This window comes from Lissotriton vulgaris, chromosome 3_1 (assembly GCF_964263255.1).
Source record: "Lissotriton vulgaris chromosome 3_1, aLisVul1.2, whole genome shotgun sequence".
Lineage (NCBI taxonomy): Eukaryota > Metazoa > Chordata > Amphibia > Caudata > Salamandridae > Lissotriton > Lissotriton vulgaris.
Genome location: NC_141689.1, coordinates 919,899,987 through 919,921,201, shown reverse-complemented (window position 1 = coordinate 919,921,201; position 21,215 = coordinate 919,899,987). Strand labels below are relative to the sequence as shown.

Sequence of the window (21,215 nt, the reverse complement as noted above, 5' to 3'; positions counted from 1 at the left end):
CCGGCTCAGGGCCATGAATGTTACCACTACAATCCTAGTCAGGGTAAGTGTAGTACACACTAACATTTTCCTGTGCTCACCCTCTGGCAGCTTGGCACAGAGCAGTCAGGCTAATCTAAAGAGGCAATGTGTAAAGTATTTAGAAGTCAATAGCTCCAACTGGGGCTGCCTGGTCATGCCTGACCGGGTCAAATCCAAAAGTTCAGTCTAACCAGGATTGAGCACGGGCCGGACACAGGAGTTACGCAGACCTGCTGGTAGTTCCTTGGATATGTTGAAGTTAGAGGGCGATGCATTGAAAAACTGAGGGGATGCATCGCTGTCAAAGGTGATGGATTGGTTCCAGAGTCGGGAAACGTCATTAATGAGTCGATGTCAAGAGTGCCATGCATCGGTTGCAAGGTATCAATGTCAAACTGCTGGGCTTTAGGGGATGTGTTGTCGTGAATCAGTGCAGGACGTGGAATGTGTCGCAGTTGGGGTTGGTGTGTCGCAGACATCATCGATGCAGTGTCCAAGGCTCATGCAGCAGAGGTAATCCAGAGGCGCTGCGCTGGCAATGTTGGGGCTGTGTTGTAAGTCGAGGTCGTTGAGTCGCTCATTCACTGAGTAGTGGCCACGACTTCAGCACAGGCAGCGGCGATGCAGTGATATCGCTGGGAAATGTGCACCTTTCGAACAATGCTTTGGTGTTGATGTGTTTGTTTCTTGGATTGCAGCACCCAAATACTCACTTTCAAGGGCCCAGGACTAGATTCGGCACCATTTGGCAGAGCAGGACTCACAGCTGACGAGCCATGGTGCTGGTAGCAAGATGCAGGTGAAGTCTTTGATATCCTTGAGAGTTCAGAAACAGGTGGCAAGCCCAACAAGTCCTTGGAGAACCTTTAGAGATACAGGGTGTAGAGAGTCAAGATCAATCCTCTCACTTCCAGACAAGAATAAGCCCGGCAGCAGACCAACACAGCAAAGTAGGCAGCAAAGTGGCAGTCCCTCCTGGCAGCACAACAGCTTTCCTTCTTGGTAGAATTTCCTCAGTTCCAGAAGTGTTCTGAGTATATGGTGTCAGAGGCCCAGTACTTATACCCGTTTCAGCCATTCAAGTATGAAGACTTCAAAGAAAGGTCTTTGTAGTGCACAAAAACTGCCCTTCCCTGCCCTGGCTCCAGACACACTGCAGGGGAGTATGAAACTCTTTGTGTAGGGACTGGCACAGCCCTATTCAGGTGCAAGTGTCAGCACTTCCCTCTCACTCAAGCTCCGTAAGACCCATCAACCTCGTGTTGAGCCACCAGGATATTCTGGGCACACCTCAGCTCCCTTTGTGTGTGTCTGTCTAGAGGGAATGCTCAAAACCCAGCTTTCATCCAACCAAGAATTGTATTCCAGAGACAGGCAGAGGCACAGAATGGTTAAAATAAGAAGCTGCCAACATTCTAAAAGTGGCATTTTCAGACCTGCAATTTAAAAACAAACTTCCCTAAAAGATGTGTTTTTAAATTGTCAGTCTAGAGACACCAAAAGTGCTCTTCCTATCTTTTCCCAGTTGGAAGTTACACGTGTAAGGTGTTACAAGCAACTCCAGAGCTAACCTATGGGAGAGAATGGCCTTGCTGTAGTGAAAAACAAATGTAGCACTTTTTCACTACCAGGAATTGTGAAACTCAAAAGTAGGCCTACTTTAGGGGTGACTTATATGCATCAAAAGGGAAGCTTTGAACCTGGCAAGTAGGTGAACTTAAGTAAAATAGGCGAGATTTTGAACACCTAATTTTCTGTTTATTTTAACAAATTTAACCCATATGAGTGCTATGCTTGCCATATGACTGCCTAGCATGTGCTGAAACGTATTATTGTGGCCTTGTTTATATCGCCTGGACTCAAGCATGCTCTGCTATTTCGATATACTTCATATAATAATAACTTTAAATGTTTGCAATTTCAATTCAGCTATATTTATTTTCATACGCTTCACTGCATCATAATCTTATCATCATCATTTTATATTATACAAATTAGTAGTTCCACTACCTGTTCTTAATGTGGTTTTCAAAGGTAGCCTAGCTGTGTCTATGTCTTTGTCGGAGGCTACACTCTCTTCAGAGGATGCATTGGTATTCCTTCTGTTAAATCATTTTTGGGCATATACTTCAGCCCACGTATATGCCTCATTCAGTTTGTAGTCTATGGTATCACGTTTCAATTTCCTCAATTTTGTCTCCTGCAACTCTTTACCGTATTTATCCAATTTGATGTTTAGATCTTCCAGGAATGAATACTAAGTAAAATAGAGGAGATTTTGCATTCCTAATTTGCTGTTTGGCCACAATAATACGTTTCAGCACATGCTAGGCAGGCATATGGCAATCATAGCACGCATATTGGTTAAATTTGTTAATTTGCAAAAAAACAAACAGAACATTAGGTGAGTGTGAATTCATTTTCGTGATGGAAATATACACTACACATTGGGTGTGGTGGAGGTTTAGCAGAGTAATTGTTTTGGAATGGACATCACGTGACTTGACTGTTACAAAGTGGATTGTTTTTTTTTAAACACATCCATAGTTCTGGTAGAAACTACATCTGGTGTAAAGTTTGAGAGCACATAAGACACGGGAAGTTGGAGCATGGGTTTTCCCTGAATTGGCTGTTCAAAATTGCTGTGCATAATGCCTAATTTGAACATGGAAAGCTCATATTGTGTTTCATTATTAGGTTTTTCCCCTGAGGAAGGGACTGCCCGTCCCAAAATGCATTATGCGAAGGGCGAAGAATTATGACAATTTCCTTTAACAAACGTCAAAAAAATTGTGATTGTTTTGCAACTGTTATTTGAATGTAATTGTAATATACAATGATGATGATGATAAGATTTTGATGCAGAGAAAGAGTATGAAAATAAATATTGCTGAATTGAAATTGCAAACATTTTAAGTTATTATTACATGAAGTATATCAAAATAGCATGCATGCTTGAGTCCAGGCGATATAAACCTGGCCACAATAAACAGTGAACTTGCCAGATCGAAATGGCAGTTTAAAAATACACACACCTGCTCTGCAGTGGCAGGCCTGAGACATGTTTGAAGGGCTATTCAAGTGAGTGGCGCAACCAATGCTGAAGGCCCGCTAGTACCATTTGATATACTGACCCTGAGCACATTGTGAAGAGAAACCAAATGCTGTACATGTTAGACACAAAGCATGTGCACTTTAGCACTGAGCAGCAGTGAAAAGGTTGACAGAGTTCTAAACCCAGCAAAAATTAAATTCAGCACCGAGTCAAAACAGGACGTCAGAAGGCAGAAAGTCAGGGGAAAACGACGTCAAACGATGCCAGGTCTAACAGGCAGTGTATAAAAAATGTAATTTCTGGCTGAGGAGGGTGAGAGTGTTTCTCAGGCTATAGCCACAATTCTCGTCATGTTGAACCACTAAAGTCACCAAGTTAACCTGTGCTTAACCCTGTTGCAGCTTAGCATAAAAGCAGCCAGGCTTAACTTAGAGGCAATGTATAAAGTATTTTTGCACCACTCAAACTGATATAAAGTGAGAACACAAGACAAGAAGCATCTCACAACACTTTTAGAAAAATGTATTAAATTATGAGTCACCAAAACAACAGAACTCCAATCAGTAGAACCAGAGGTATGCAATTTTAAAGATTTAGGTAAAAATAGTACTTAAAAGTACAGAGCAGCAACTGTAGTTATCTGGTAGCACCAGACCAGGAGAAAGTCACATGTTTAGGCAAACCACTATGGAGCGCCAGCCAGATATAGGGACCAGTTGGGCCTGCTGAGAATTGTACCTTAGTTCCTTTAGTGGTGCGGGGTCCTACGTCGAATTGCATCATGTTGCGTTGGTTCCAATGAGGATCTGCAAAGGATGCGATGCGAGGCTCGTGTTGAATTGTGTTGAACTGCGGTAGTTCCAATGAAGAGCTGTGAGGGGTTTTATGCAAGCGGCATCGTGTTGGGTCAGTTCTGATGAGGAGTCGTGAGGGTTGCGTTGGGTTGGTGCATGCTGTGTTGGTTCTGTTAGAGACCACAACTGGGCTGGCAGAGTACCTTTAACCCCACTTCCAAGGGTCCAGGACTGGAAAGGCAGTACTTGGGTTGTTAGGACTGGCAGCAGGCAGGTGGAGGGTTAAAGATGGGTGGAGCCTTTTCTGTCCCAGAAGCTCTGATCAGGAGGCCATTCAACTAACCCATGGGTCATGCTGGTGGCCCAGGGTTAAAGTGCAGATCCACTCCTTCTTATTCGGGCAAAAAGGCAGCAGAGAAGCAGGGCAGCAGAGCACCAGGGCAGCAGAGTAGTTCTTCTTGCAGCGGAGCAGCAGATTAGTCCTTCTCATAAGTTTTCCTAAGGCCAACAAATGATTTGAAGAGTGGGTCTGAGGGTGTACTATATGTACCTATTTCCCATTTTGAAGTGGAAGAAACTTCTGGAGTTCCCCCTACAGAGATGTCTGGAATTCCTGCCTCCCTTCCCTGGTCCCAGTCTGTCCCGGGGCACAAAAGGCTAGTGTGAAGTATTTGTGTGTGAGCGGAGCCAGCTCATTTGAAGTGTAAGTGTGGTAGGTAACAGCTCCGCCTAACCCCAATTAGGCCAACTTGTCACCACCCAGACCTTTTACTGTGATGCTGTCTGGGGACATTCACAAAGGTCAACTGCAAACTCTACCTAGTCATGTGACCCAGAAACATACTGCAGGCACCAAATGGTTAGGACAAGAAAATTCCAACTGTCTAAAAGTGGTGTTTTCAGAATTGTGACTTGAAATATGACTTTTCCATTGAAGGGGATTTTAAATTACAATTCCTCAAACACCAACCGTGGCTTTCCTACCTGCTCCCAATCAGAAGTTAGCACTTATTAAATGTAATAAGTACTCTATGGGAGAGATAGTCCTCACAGTAGTGAAAAACTAATTTGTGAGTTTTTGACTACCAAGCCATGTAAAACTTAAAAATACATGAACATTTTAATTACAATGCACCCTGCCCTATGTGTACTCTAAGGTCTACATAAGGGGTGGGGTATATGTAATAAAAGTGAGTTTTGGGCTTGGCAAGGGGGTTACTTTCCAAGTCGAATTGGCAGTTTTAAACTGCATGGAGGCTGCAAAGACGGCAGACCTCGGACGGGTTTGAAGAGTTGCTTAAGTGTGTGGCACAATGAATGCTTCAGGTCCAAGAGTTGCATTTAATTTAGCAGCCCTGGGTATATGGTACACCACAGTACTAGGGACTTATAAGTAAATTAAATATGCCAAATAGGTGTACGCCAATTTTATCATGTTTTAGTGAGTGAGCACAAACACTTTAGCACTGGTTAGCAGTGGTAAAGTGGTCGAAGTGCTGTGGCCAACAACAATTAATTCAGAAAAATAGGTGGGGTGAAGGCAAAATGTTTGAGGATGACTCTGCAGAGAGGGCCAGGTCGAACACAAACGACTCCCTCCAGCCAAAAGCCAGGGAGGACTAAGCAATACCTTGAGGTGCTTCCCTGCTTAGGTGATAGTACAGGGACAATAGCCCTCTACTGCAGAGGCCGTTCCTTTTCTATGCCCTCTTAAACTCAGTCTATACTTTCCTGAGCCACTGAACCGGCCTATGGGGAACCCTTCCGCTCAACTATGGACCCCATCTGTGCAGCAGTTAATTTGTTCAGATATGCATCCCAGTAGGCAGACAGTACCACCCTGTCCAACAAAATGATGTAGCCCAATCCTACCCTTGGGTCAAACTTCTGCCCCCAACCCAAGAAAAACACTTCCCATAAGGACATCAATCAACAGAGGCCACTGACAGAAGTCAGTGTCCAGAGGCAGGCCCCAGGATAACCAGTCTGAGGGGCAACAACCCTGGGTGTTAGGCACCCTACTTCCACTTTCTTCTCCACCACTCCAGGACTGGTAACCTGATACTGGTTCTCCAGCTCAGGGTCTGAACTCTGTGGTTGAACAGGGTTTAGGGGTGAAAATGTGTTCTCTTTTCCCTCCTCTAGGCCTCTGTATCCTCTTTCAGAACAGCCGCCCCTCCCAGCTTCCATAACACGGGTAGCAAATAATTTCTTGGAAAGCAGTCAAGTGGCATCTGGATACTATCTATGAATCTCCTCTGAGTCACCTTCCCACCCCACTCCATGGATACCAGAGCTATGGGCAGAAAATGTCCTGCCCCTGGGCCGGACTTACCCTACACAACTGTCCAGTGTACTGCTCTGCGGTAACCATCCTTTCCACTACCATGGTCTGGCTGGTCTCAATGTTCCTAAGAGCAGTGACATGAAAGCGATTCCATTCACTTCAACCTGGTGGAAGTGATGACTCTCACCCCCAGGGAACACCAGCTCACTCTATGAACATAGCTCCCAACTAAGAAAGACTACAGCGCAGTCTTTTACCTGTTCCTTGAGACTTCTTACTTCTAAGGCCATATTGGCCACACTTGTAGAGTCCTCCTGCTTGTGTCCTAGCTGAGAACAACCAACACAAGGGGTTGGAAGTGGGGCGCTCTGAGCCACCACCCACCAGAGCCTTCTCCCTGTGGCTCACTACTACGGTCCACAGCAGCCCTTCAGGAGAGCCAGAAGGCCCGGGAGCCTGAAAAAGTGACCTAGGTGCCTGCCAAGAAGAAGAAGGTAATGGGTGTGAGAAACCCGCTCCATATGTTTCCATGGCCCAAGAGGAAGCTGAACTTAAGGGTGACGCCCTGGAACCTACAGCCGAAGACATTGCTGCCCCTGGAGAGACCTACCTGAGCTAGCCAGGTGGCAAACTGAAGAGAGTCCATCCAAGGCACAGTTCTGCAAGGCACAGAGGGAATACCCCACTCTTGAGAGCCTATGGAAGCACGGCAAGGCACAGGCAGCTGTTGACACCTCTTGTGATCTCATAATTTTTGGGGATAATGGTCTCCTGTATAGTGAGCCTAAAGTTGCTGAGCCCAGGTCAAACTGTGCGTTGGTGGTCCCCGAGTGCTACTGGGCCTTTCTATTGGAGTTGGCTCATAACATCCCACTGTCAGGATATATGGAGCAAGCCAAAACCCTTGACCATCTGGTCACCCACTTTTATTGGCTCCGGATGAGGATGCAGTCAGATGCATTGTGCAGATCCTGCATTACCCAGGGGACCTCTTGTTTCCCTTTCCTCTAGTGGGAACACTCTTTGAAAGAGTGGGCATTGACAGTAGTGGGCCTCTGGACCCCAAGACTGCGTTAGGTGACAGGTTCATCATGGACCATGCCACACGGTATGCTGAGACCATACCCCTGAGGTCAGTGACTGCGCCTGTGGTAGCTAGGGTATTGAGGGGGATATTAACCTGTGTGGGTTTCCCCAAGGAGGTTGTGTCTTACAGGGGCACCTGCTTCATGTATGCTTACATGAAGTCCATGTAGGAGGAGTATGGGGTAATCCAACAAGTTATCCACTCATATCACCCCCAGACCAATGTGTTTTCTGAAAGATTCAACAAGACCCTGAAAGGCATGATTATGGCTCTGCCAGAACCCATGAGGCATTAGTGAGATATCTTGCTACCATGGCTGCTATTTGCTGACAGGGAAGGGCCTCGGAAGGGAGTGGGTGTTTAGTCTCTTTGAACTTCTGTTTCACCACCCTGTGCATGGACCTCTCAGTCTTGTGAAGGAAGAATGGGAGCAAGCTTTCAAGAAACCCCCTCAAGATGTGGGGGCATATTATCAAGATCAGCGTTAAAATTATCGCTGCTTTAGCGGCAGGAAACTGCCATTAAAGCGGCGATAATGGGCTTGATAATATGCCCTTGTGAATTCCCATTGAAGCCCATGTTCTGGTGTGAACATGGGCTTCTATGGGAATTCACAGGCGCATATTATCAAGCCCATTATCGCCGCTTTAGCGGCAGTTTCCTGCTGCTAAAGAGGCGATAATTTTAAAGCCGTTATTGATAATATGCCCAGTAGTGAGCGACATGTTGGCCGTTAGGTCTCAGATAAATCTCTTCTGAAAGTAGGCCACTGAGAAGTTAGAGGCCAGTCAGGAAAACATGAAGCCCTGGTACGAATAGAAAGCCATTCCAGTGTGGGTGATGGAGGCTAAAAGGTGTGGATGATGGAGTCTGTGGCGTCCCGGGCCCTAAACAACTGATGGACTGGTCCCTATGAGGTAAAGAAGCATAAGGTAGAGGTCCCCTACCAGGTGATCCTCAAGGCATCTAGGAACCCCTTAAAGGTCCTACATATGACCTGCCTCAAACCCCAATTTGAGAGGTCTGAAGTCTCTTTGCACTTGGTGATAGATGATGGTGTGGAGGAACAGAGAGAACTCTCCCAAGCTCCTTTCTTCCAAAGAGCAAGATAGGGCAGTGGAAGGAGCTGTTCTCGCCCCTATCCTGACCCCAGAACAACAGAGGGACTGTTGACACTTGTTGGGGCAGTTTGCCTCTTTGTTCTCACATACCTCAGAGCCCTCTGTGATTGGTTCATTTATGACAAAGACATAGGGGACAGTATGCCTCCAAAAATGCAATCTACAGGCTGTCAGACAAATTGATACCCACCATCAAGGATGAAGTCACCAAAAAGTTGGATAAGGGGGTGATTGAGCCCTACTGTAGTCCCTGGTCCAGACCACTGGTACTGGTACCCAAGGCTGCCCCCCTAGGAACCACTCCATTCCTTAGGTTCTGTGTGGATTAAAAGGGCCCTCAACTCACCCATCACTAATGCCTACCCATTTCTCAGAGCTGATGAGCTCATTGATTGGTTGGGGGCTGCCATATTTTTCACTACCTTTGACTTGACGTCAAAGTATTGAAAGATTGCACTGATGGAGGGGGCCTAGGATAGGTTGTCATTCTCCACCCTAGAGGGTCAGTTCCAGCGATGCCATTTGGACTAAAGCATACCCTTGCCACAGTCCAGCGGTTGGTCAACTGGGTCTTGGCTCAAAAACTTCAGTGCCACCTACTGGATAACATTCCTGTTTTGAACTCTAGCAGGGATGACCACCTGCACCACTTCCAGGAAGTGCTTCAGGCCTGGCTATCAATGCCAGTAAGTGCCAGATAGGGTAGAGATCAGAAAAACACTTGGGCCACCAAACAGGTCAAGGCAAGTTTCAGTCCCTCCAGGCCAAGATACAAACCATTATAGCTTGGGAACTTCTTAAGACCCAGACTGAGGTAAGAACCTTTCTAGACCTCGATGAGTATTAACGATGAATTGATGAAGGCTATGGCACTATTTTTACCCCTTAAGTGAGTTGACGTCTAAAAAGCAGCCCCAAATGTGACATGGACAGAGATGTGCCAGAAAGCATTTGATACCCGAAGGAAGCCATGTGCACAGCACTAATGCTTAGGGCCCCTGACATCTCTGAAGAGTTCCTAGTTCAGATAGATGCTTTACCGTATGGCATTAGGGCAGTCTTGTTGCAGCTAAATAATGAGGGCTTGGACCAAACTGTAGCTTTAATCAGTAAGAGGCTACTTCTCAAGGAACATAGATTGAGTGCAATTGAGAGGTAAGCATTTGCAGTGGTCTGGGAAGAAGTTGAGAACATATCTGTTTGGAACTCACTTATGGCTTCATATGGACCGTAGACCCCTCAGATGGCTGATGCAAATATTGGGAGTGTTGTTCATCTTTATACAGGGAATTAACTTTACAGTAGAACTTCACTCTCCCTGGGACTGACCACACCAAAACTGATGGCCATTCCAGGTTTTTTTCGGCCTTAGCTATGAGAACTCCCTAGAGGGTGGATAGTTTTCCTTCCTTTCTGTTGGAGGGGGGCACATGTTTGAAATAATCATCTTTTGCCGGGCATTCCCCCAGATTTTGTCTTCCTTTGCTGAACCCATTTTTGTTAGCCATAGGACTATGTGTACTTTACTCCTACTAACAAATGGTCAAGCACTACTGCTCTCCCTTCTAAACACAATACAAATTTGCATACACCTAATTGGCACATTTCATTTACTTGTAAGTCTCTAGTATATGGTACTTCATGTACCCAGCACCTGTAAATAATATGCCACTAGTTGTCGGCATCACACTCATTGTGCCACCCACAAAGTAGCACTATAAAATATGTCTCCAGGCATGCCAATGCAGTATAGTTGTACAGTTTTAAAATGTAATTTCAATCTGGCAAAATAATCTTCCTTCCTTTATAATACTTATATGTCACCACTAAGGTAAGCCCTAAATGCTCGCAGGGTGCACCGTATCTGAAATGTAAGACATTTATATTTAATATTTTACATGTCCTGGCAGTGAAAAACCTATAAATTGTTTTTCACTGTGACAAGGCTCACTTTCCTATAGGTTAACACTGGTTTCACAACATTACCTTAAATAAGTGCTAAATTCAGTTTTGGAGTATCCAGAAAAATGGTTCATGGACTCTTTTTAATAGTAAATTAAAATCCAACTTAATGATCAAGACATAATTTATATTACTATTTTAGAAATTACACTTTTAGAAGGTTTACATATCTAAAACCAAAAGGCTTTCCTGCCAGCGTCCAGCGGTCACCTGATCTATGATGGCTCCCCTGTGGTTAGATGTGTATTGTTCCCCGACAGTGGACAAAAGGCGCTCAGAGTGAGGAGAGGGACTACTTTCTTGAAAGGGTGGCCTGGGTGGTTGTATCCAGATCCTTCCTGAGCTTCAAAGCATGCCTACCTTGTCACTTCCAAAAAAGCACTCATTTAGCCCTGTCTCCCCTTTGTCTCTCCATTTGGCATGGCACCAGACCCAAGGGGTAGAGGAAATGACCAGATCTGATTTAGGGGTAGACAAAGGCTTGTCCTCCAACCACAGGATGGCACTGGGTATAAACGTAGACAACCTCAGACCTCTCCTCAGAACACTCCTGGACCTATAAAGATCAAAAGAAGTGTTGCCCTGCTTTCTGAAGGAAGCCTGGACCTGCTTGTCTTGAACCGGGATCTCAGAACTGACTCCAATGGTCAGTTTGCTGACCTCCTGTTGGAGCTACAGTGACACAACAAGCCTTCAGAGGCCTTTGCCTGTAACTGCCCTGCTGACTAGTACCAACTGGATCTGCCCTTGCCCTGCTGCTGTCCTCTGTTAGAGTAAGTCCTAACCCCCAACTAGTGCCCTCAGGTCCTAGACCTTTAGCTAGTGTTCAAGTGAACTACTCCTATCCAGTGCCGGCTTTATTGCTGGTGGAGCCCTATGCGACAAAAAATGTTGGCGCCCCCCCCATATGACCGCCTTTTTGGATTCCCTCACTACCATCCTGCAAAAGTGCCCCTCATCTCTCCATAGCCCCTCTCTCAAACACACTTCACTTGTTTTAAAACACTGGCATAGACTGGCATTACTAATCCACTTAGCTAATCACATAAAACACAAATCTGTTCTTTGCAGCAGGCATATTAACCCTCTGCACTACTTTACGATGAGTCAAAACTGCTACTAGACAGAACTCTGATCTCTCTCTCTAGCATGAACATTCATCACTAAGTGTGGGCCAAAAATCCGTTCCGCTTGCGGAATTTGTGGATTTTCCGCAATTTACCGATCCGCAAATCTCGCGAAATCGCAGCAGAATCCGCAAATCCGCGAGCGGGACGAATTTTGTTCAGGAAGCACTTACAGGGTTACAGCAGTTGCCCAAGTTGAAGCTAATTTCTTTGTAACCATTTACAAAATGATTACAAAGAAATTAACTTCAACTTGGGCACCTGCTGTAACCCTGTAAGTGCTTCCTGAGCGGCGCCTCGTTGCCTACTTGCAACTATTCTCTGACCCTGCTCTGACCCTCGAAGCAGGGTCAGAGAATAGTTACAAGTAGACAACGAGGCTCCTGTCACAAAAATTAAACGTGAACAGGAAGCACTTACAGATATAGATAAAGCAGGTGCCCGAGTTGAAGGTCAAATTCAGTAACTCCTTAATCAGCCCCACAAAATCGTGCGCTTTGTCGAGGCTGGGCAGGTGTGCTTTCTCCCCATATCTACAGTCGAAAATTAGCTATGATGCTTGATGGAGGCCTTTGCATCCTTGACTTTCACGGGTGCAATCCCCGTGCAGTTCCTGTGACCAGGAACTTCTTTCTCCCCATCTGCTGCTCTGATCGGTGCCTGACCTTTTATACACACAAGAGGCATGTGAACTCGCAAAGAAGCCCCCTTGTTTGCCCCCCCCCCACACACACTAGCGGTGTGCACTGTCTTCCCGCCCTTTACCCACTATGATGGACAGCTCACTCGAGGGACCCCGGCGCCCTTCGGCGCTATGGCAAAGTTAATCAACCCAAAACAAATGTGCGTTTTATCGAGGCTGGGCAGGTGCGCTTTCTCCCCATATCTACCGTCAAAAATTAGCTATGATGCTTGGTGGAGGCCTTTGGATCCTTGAATTTCACGAGTGCAATCCCTGTGCAGTTCCTGTAACCAGTAGCTTCTTTCTCCTCATCTGCTGCTCTGATCTGTGCCTGACCTTTTATACACACAAGAGGCATGTGAACTCACAAAGAAGCCCCCTCGTTTGCCCCCCACACACACACTAGCGGTGTGCACTGTCTTCCCGCCCTTTACCCACTATGATGGACAGCTCACTCGAGGGACGCCGGCGCTCTTCGGCGCGATGGCAAAGTTAATCAGCCCAAAACAAACGTGCTTTTTGTCGAGGCTGGGCAGGCGTGCTTTTTCCCCATATCTACAGTCGAAAATTAGCTATGATGCTTGATGGAGGCCTTTGCATCTTTGACTTTCACGAGTGCAATCCCCGTGCAGTTCCTGTAACCAGTAGCTTCTTTCTCCTCATCTGCTGCTCTGATCTGTGCCTGACCTTTTATACACCCAAGAGGCATGTGAACTCGCAAAGAAGCCCCCCCCGCGTTTGACCCCCTCCCACACACTAGCGGTGTGCACCGTCTTCCCTCCCTTTACACACTATGATGGACAGCTCACCTGAGGGACCCCGGCGCCCTTCGGTGCGATGGCAAAGTTACACACACATGGTCACTGGAGGCAACTCTTCTGGCCCTACGCAGCGGTAGTGCAGGAAAAGCACTATACATTTACCCAACGAGGTAGCACTTACTGATTAGCCAGTAGAAAGTCCTCCAGTTAAGTATGGTGCAAATCACAAAAAAAATCTGGATTTTACTGGGAAATCCGCGAATTCGCAGATTTGTTTGCAATTTCACCCGAATCCGCGGACTGCTGATTTGCAAAATTCGCCCATACTTATTCATCACAAGAGTTATCATGACATTTAATTGCTGTCTGGAACCTGGAGGCACAAGTAACTCTGCAGCAGCCGCTTTTAAATCCTTTGCTATTTCAAAACAGAGTGCCCCCTCTGAAGTCCGTGCGCCCCCTCTAGGTCAGCGGCCAGTGAGGCCGCACTGGTCGCTCTGCCTTAAAGCTGGCCCTGCTCCTATCCCCCAAAGTCCGAATAGTGGGATGTAGAAAATTCTGCCAGCTTTCTACCAGGAAAATCTTTGGATACCGGGACCACCGTAGAAGCCACAGCCTTGAAATTTGAATCACTGGTCAGACTCAGCTTGCTGGTTTGTCCCACTGAAGGAGATCTTGCTTCCAGAAACGTTTCTAAGTCCGAACGTACAGGGTTTAATGGGGACTGAGGCTGAGCAACTACCCGTCAACGTCAAGGCTTTCCTGAGCACAGACTTTGCAGCTACCCCACATAAGACTCTTCAATTACCTCTTTTTGCCCATAAATCTTTGTGAGTCATTAGGTAAAGGTTCCATGAGGGCCAACCTATTCCCCGTTTTTTTTAATATCAAGCAGGCTTTTGCAACTGCAATGCTGCTTTATATTATGTAAGAATGTGAACATTTGCTAACTTGGATGCACACTTTACTATTGAGTTATTTAATACTAAATATAGACTTTCATTTATCAAAAACAGTTTTACTCATACTACAGCTGAGAAAGGAGTAAACAGTTGCTGGGCAGCTCGACTGCCATATTTTCACATGTGGTTTAAGACCACAAGGCGGCCCATGTGGGACATAGGACATTTATGCCATTTCGCATTCTTTGAAAATCTTTATCATGGACTTGCCTAAAAATCAAACATGGCTGGTGTTTTGCTATTTAGTTGCCATGTTTAAAGGTAGAATACATGCATGTAGAGATGTCAGTAATCTCCCATTGCACGGATGTCCAAATATGCCAGCAAATCATCACCAAAATTGGAGATCCACATAAAAAGGTCCCTTTCCAATATATACTCTTACTTGTGCAGCTAGGGCATAAAGTGTATTACAGACAGAACCCCTCTCTGTTGGTGTGTGATAGGTTGTTTACAGCAATGTGTAAATACCATAACTACAGGTGGTTGCACTTGGCTAAACTGTTGAAAAACATAAAAGGCACAAGTGAATTATGCACTTATTTACATCTGGGCACCCATACTGTCTTCTACAATACTCAATTTTCCAGTACATTATTTATACAAAAATGATCAGAAATATATTAAACTACCTTTTGCAGCCAAGCTGACAAAATATAACAAGCTCCTCACTCCTCACACATGATGTGTCATGTGTGAGGAGTGGACTGGTTTTGTGACATAATACAGTACGATCCACATGATTTTTAAACCCACATTCTCTAGACAAGGGGTCCAGGCATTTACTCTTAAGCATGTGATTGCACAATAAGGCATAAAATGCATTATTGTCTCTTGTCCACTTAGCATATAATCACAGAGCCCTCCCATGTTTTTGGATGAGCCCAATTAACTGTTAAAGTATGCACTGCCAATATACACAGTTTGAAATGGACATAACATGTCTGCTGTATTTGTAGGAACTGTCTCGTCCGATAAGGCTCAAAACAGTGGTTCAAATAGGAAAACATGAAGTTAGAGTGAAGAGAGACAGACTTAGTATATTTTTTTACCTCAACACTCACAATGCTCCCCAAGATTGTTCTAGTTGACAGTTCAGATATAAGAATCAGACAATCCTGAAGACCTTCCAGTTTTTAATGTATAATAAAAGGAGTGCCGGTGCCCAAAGCTGTATTCAGAAACCCGTGGCCAGTGTTTTTATTGGCGACTCACTGAAAACCAAGGCTGCATAGTCTTTATATGACCTCCATACTCTCACATCCATCATCAGACACTCTCTGCCCCCTTATCTCACTCGCACAGGTTCCTGCTTTCTCAGTTTGTGATGTTGTTCTGTATTTTTAGCCCACCTTCTTTCCCTTTGTATGTTTTCCCTCTCTTGTTCTCAGTAACTTATGATGAAAAATAAGTGTCAGTCCCCAAAAATGAGTGGCCCCACCAATAACCACTGGCTCAAATTAAGCACTGAGAACTACACTTCCAATATATTTCAGTCATCTCTATTAATCCCTCAGTGAAAAAATGTCCAGAAAGGAGTAAAGGTGTATTGAAGGTAAATCTCAGCACAAGAAGTAATTCCTATGCAGCCTGTGAATTTCCAGTTCCAGATTGCATGAAACTATAAAAAAGGAGGGAAAAAAGTGTTTGGAAATGCTTATATCTATGAAAATAAAAACAAGTGAGAAATAATATGTATGTACCATACTTTCAGATGATGGCTCTTTAAACGTTGAATTGTATCCATGAATTGTCAGAGGTATACCCATTATTGATTAGAAGGGAGTATCTAGAGGTTGCAAGTATTGCCATATATTGTTTCCCCTGGTTCCTCGCTCCCTAGTAGCCTACAGGGGCACTTGGTATTTTTGTTCCTTATTCCCAGCCACAGTGATATGTGCATCAAAAAGGTTAATCCTGGGCCCGCAGGCCTGCTCTTTATGATTCCCTTATCAGCACCATCTCTCTCTTCCTGACATGTGTCCAGGCCCCTTCCTTGTGCTCTATAATTGAATTAAAGGGTCCTTTGAAATGCACAAATAGAGCATTGCTCTCCCATCCTCCCATGTTTGTTCCTCCCAGCGTACATGAATGAAGCAATACTCAATCCTGCCTGGAGGATTCATCTATTCCTCAGGTATGCCACCAGGCACAGAACACTTACTGCACAGAACTATTATCTTCATGTATTATGCCACCACAAGCATTACTACATGAAGCAAATGCATTCAGGTTGTGCACACTACTCAGTACTGCAGTCTTTCTGTATTGTACCAGTGTGTTATATTTACAACACACACTGCAAGCATACACCCATTTACCATGATTGCACTGTACACACTTCAACACTTGTGTAGTGTAGTTCTTGCCAGCAACTATGCAACAACACATGTTTCCTTCACATGCACCCTTCCACATTTACCTGATGTAGGCCAGGGGTGAGTTAAGCACACAGCCAGTGGCGGCTGGTGACATTTGAAAGTAGTGCGGCGTAAAAGTTGGGCATGACTTTTTAACAACAGGCAAAGCGGGCAAAAGTGGGGTACAGGTTAGATCCTCCTCCTAAGAGAACATTGGAAAAAGATTAGCAAATGGTGCATTTTAAAGCAAATGCATTTCATGATAAAGCCAGGCTTACAAAGCAGTGGGAACGTATAGTCTTGAAATAGTATGCACCCACCGAGAATCTCAACTCTGCCGAACCCATCAACAGGTCCAAACACCTTCAGCCATCATAAACATGTTTACAACCATTTCCCTGATGGCCTGCATCATCATTAGCAAACATTCACTCTCTACAATAGTCATCTACTGCCAATTACATTATAATTGACACACTTAAGAGACTCATTGGTCTAAACCACTAACACCACCTCTTACTGATGGCCACTTTCACTGCGAGTATTAAATGATTGTGGGTGTCTTTGTCATTCAGTGATTTTCACTAAGTATGTTTTTGATGGTTTTTCTGGAAATATACATTTTTTATAAAGTGTTTTTAATAAGCAATTACAAAGCTTGCTGCCAAATATAATGAATAATGGCACTTTAAACAGTGTGGTTCTGTTGATTTAGTTTCATGAGTCTGAACATTTAGGGCCAGATGTAGGTAGGCCAATACCGGTCGGTAACGGCCAAAATTACCAAATTTCGTCCGTTACTGACCAGTATTTAGGGTTTGAGATGTAGGAGGCAGGTTTAAGGATTCGGTAATTTACCGAAAGGTCATTTAAATACCGATTCCTTAATGTAGGGAGCACTCAATTGAGTGCATTTTTCCTTTAAGGATTCGTTATTTACCACCAAATACAAGTAAATACCGAATACCTTTCAAAAAGCAAGTTTTTGCTTTTTTTAAAAGTGCCATGTGGCAGACATACATGCCCTACGGGCATGTGTGTGTCGACATGTGCACCCATGCACTATTCAGGGGTGCAATAGGGTGTCAATGTGACACCCTGCCACCCTTGAAAATGTTCCCCCTATTACCCATTCGGTATTTACCAAATCGGTAATAGTGAATGGCTTCCCATTCATTCCTATGGGCCTCCAGGCCCATAGGAATGAATGGGAATTACCGAATTTGTAAATACCGAGTCAGTAATACCGAATATTACCGATTCAGTAAAATTTACCAAATTTTTATCTACATACCGTTTACCGATTCTGAAATACCGAATCGGTAAAATTCGGTATTTTAGAATCGGTAAATGGAAATTACCTACATCTGGCCCTAAATGATTTAGGTAATAGTACTCAGTACTGGAACTTGTTCCGTTTCTTTGTAAAATGTCCTATCAGCACAGACAGACGAGAACCTCACCAACAATATACCAGAATTATTTGCCAATAATGAAAATAGATATACAGACCCATGGAATGTTCTCATTAATACAATTTCACATGCGTAAATCTAAACAATATAAGAGGAAACAAAATCATTTTTTTTACCCTGAATCTCCGTTACTCTTTTTATCAGCTTTTTTTTTGGTAGGCTTTTCTTTCTCTTTTTTCTTCACGTTCTTGGCGCCATTTTCTTTTTTCTTCCCTTTTCTGCCTCTCCCTTTCCGACCAGGAGAGGCGTTCTCTGTGTTCTCACCATCAATTTCATCCTGCTTTGACTTCTCGTTGTCCGTGTTCTTCTTGGCCTTACCAGCAGCGTCATCGTCATCGGAATCGATGTACCGTCTGTACGAAGGCCCTTTGTGCCTGGGCTTGTGCTTCCCTCCGGAGCCCTCTTCTTCATTGTCCTCATTTCTTTTTAAATCACTGTTTTCTGATGACAACCATAAAAAAGTGTCAAAACATAAAAAGGGTAGACCAACAGCCAGCAAACATACTGTCATGGTGACTGATGTAGATACATTTTTTTCTCAGAAAATATGATGTTTTATTGTGAAAGTCTGAAATTTATTTTATTCTATATGACAGTAAATCTTATAGTCTCCTTTTTAAAAATAGATTTTCACACCTTCATTCCATGGGGTATCTGCACGTGTAATAATGCCTGTAAGCATTAATTGCTGCCATTACATCTGTTGTAGCTAAATACTGACATGTGCCGAAAATTCAGTTGCCCACTTGCAGTGTACCTGTACAATGTACTACATTGACACAAGTACACAAACTTATTGCTTTTAGAAAACCACGCCTAGTAAAATATTTAGGTCATTGATAGAAAACATCTGTTTACTTGATTTTCAGGTTCAGCTGCTTGCATAAAGCATTTCCCTGGTTCCTCCCCAGTTTGTCGGCCTTTTTCGATCAGCTTAGGGTATTGCTTGAAATAAAGGTAGGGTGTCGCCCTGAGACACCACTATGCTGAGCTTGTTGTTGCACTTGTTTATAAATTTTAAGGTTGTGCACTTTGTAAAATTCTCTGTTGCAGGGACCTGGGGCCTTTTACTTTTTAAACTGGACTATTTGACGCGAGGAACAGTGTAACCAGATTTTTAGACCTGTCCCAAACCCAAAGCATATAAGCCCAAAATAAGCTCAACCAGACCAGTTTCAGCCCAAAAACCAGCCCAAACTTGCAACTCTCAAATTATGCAGAAATAGTCATCAGAAACCACTTAAAGGATTAATCTAAATTATTCTATTCAATATACAGATAGTGGAAGGGGGTTGACTGGCCACCTGTGTTAATGCTACTCATATTCAAGATCCGTCACCACTGTGACAATGCAACTTGTCACAGGCACTGCTAAAGCTACAATAGTAGAAAACACAGAGATTGAGAAAGGCATAAATAGTATTAAGTGCTAATTACTGCTCCCTCTAATTTGTATTTTAAGCAACTCCCAAAGGTAATGCCTAGTAGCCCCAGTTTACCCCATAGCCCTCAAGCCCCCTCCCTCCTTCCCGAATGGAGTCTGACAACCTCCGCTACTATTTCATCCACAGCATATTTGGCAACATTTGGAAACAAATAAGAGGGAGATTTAGAGACAAACCCATGGTAAAATAATTACTCATTTAACATTTATTTTATTTGGGGGGTACTTTAAGAGGTAATTCCATAAAATAGTACACTTTTTCCAAAATGTGCAGTCTTCTGCCTAAATTGAATAATAGTACCACCTATGGGAGACGATGTGGTGTTACGGCCACCGCCATGTATTGGAGGCAGCAGCAGTGTGTGCTTCCCTCACACAAAACAGGTAACACACAGACAGTATCACAGCAACCTTCACTTATTTATTTGAGATTGTTATATTGCAATAGCTAGATCCAAAGTTATCAGAACACTTTACAACAGCAAATGTTCACTTGAAAGTTAACAAGTCTATACAGAACATCTGATTCAGAGTGCTTTACTTATCATATAGTACTCATTCCTACTCTTACTATAAATGAACTTACTTCAATTTGTGCTTGCTTCTACATGCTGCGGCCAGGCCCCATGAGTCGACCGCCACAGCAGCACGGGGCAGCACCACCAGGCCGGGTCTGAGAGTCTGAGACCCGAGAGAAAAGTGACACAGTGCATAGCTGCCAAGGTTTCAGATTGCTTATTTTTGACATTTTCATAATTTCAGTGTAATTATGAGTGACCTTCAACGACTATGAGTGACACTTTCTCGTGAGCAAGTACTCAAGTAACGAGAGCCGTTTCCATTGACTGCCTCGAGACCTCGCTTATGCAGGATCAATTTGTTTGACAAGATACGATCTGTAGATACCGATCCCGACCTACAAACCGGGACCTGAGATATTTATCGAGGTGATCTTGACCCGACCAGATGGCTAGCCTATCGGTCCTCCTTTTACAAGGAGGCTTGCCCACCGCCCCCCTGTCCTGATGAAGACCCGTTTTGTAAGGGCGAACTACCATACACTCTCATAGGGTCGAAACGTAGACTGTCCCCGTGTTCTTACTCCTATGGTCATTCAGGATTCATACAGCCTAAATGAGGAGATATTGTTTTCTGTAATAAAACAGTGACAAATTAATTTCTTATGTGGCTCCGAATTAGGGAGACCAATCTAGAATGTATATAAGATTACTGATCAATGATGTAAAAATTGATTACTGTTTATGCACTTCACTCTTGCTCGCTCAATTTCCTCACAGCACTTCCCTCCCTTCCCAATGTGGGCACTAGTACTTTGATGAAGTATAAATAATTTTCAAAAAAACTGTGTAACCAAGAAATGGTAGATATAGGTACTTTGTGAATTAAAACATTGTAACCTCATTTGTTTCCTTTTTCAACTATCTATTCAAACTTCTATATTGTATATAAATTACTCTCTCAAGTCCGGGACCCCCCTGTCCACAACATTTATCACCCAGGTCCCAGTGACTAATTTGGGTTCAACCCTGTTTTTTGTAGCATGATCCTGTCAGGTGTCAGACACGTGAAGAGTCATGAGAACACTGAAAGGAACTTGCTCTGCCAACAATTACCGGCCGCATAACAGTGACTGATTTACAAAACAAAAGCAGAGAATATATTACTTCACTTCCTATTTGCTGCAATTCAAAGCTGGCGAGCGTGGCAATTCATAACTGGCCGCTTATGGCAGCATTGAGGACTCGGAGTGAAGTCACAGGCTGGCCCCGGTCTGGAGTGGGACTCTTGAAGTCCGTTGCAGCACACTCAGTCACTCACTTTGTCTCAGTCTTTTCCATGACAATGAGACAGTCTGACTGTGACTCGAGTGTGCGATCCGGATGCCAGTCGTTACTCTGCTGAGGGTGCTGCGCGCCCCGAGACTGCCTGCAGCGGCAGCCAGCATTTTCATAGGAACAGCACCACACAGGGCTGTCAATCATTGGTAGCGTTTTCTCGCACTACAAGATTGACAGCCCTGGGGACTCATATCGGCCCACACACTCTACTACCAAGC

General features: G+C 44.3%; 1 protein-coding gene across 1 annotated transcript in view; it reads right to left on the bottom strand.

The window, feature by feature from the left end:
• The window catches only part of LOC147727211 (transmembrane channel-like protein 1), a 371,185-nt gene that overhangs the window by 332,954 nt on the left and 17,016 nt on the right, over positions 1-21,215 (bottom strand). Inside the window, exon 2 of the mRNA XM_086963587.1 lies at positions 17,811-18,135. Within this exon, the coding sequence (XP_086819713.1) occupies positions 17,811-18,135 (325 nt within the window). The remainder of the gene's footprint in view (positions 1-17,810; positions 18,136-21,215) is intronic.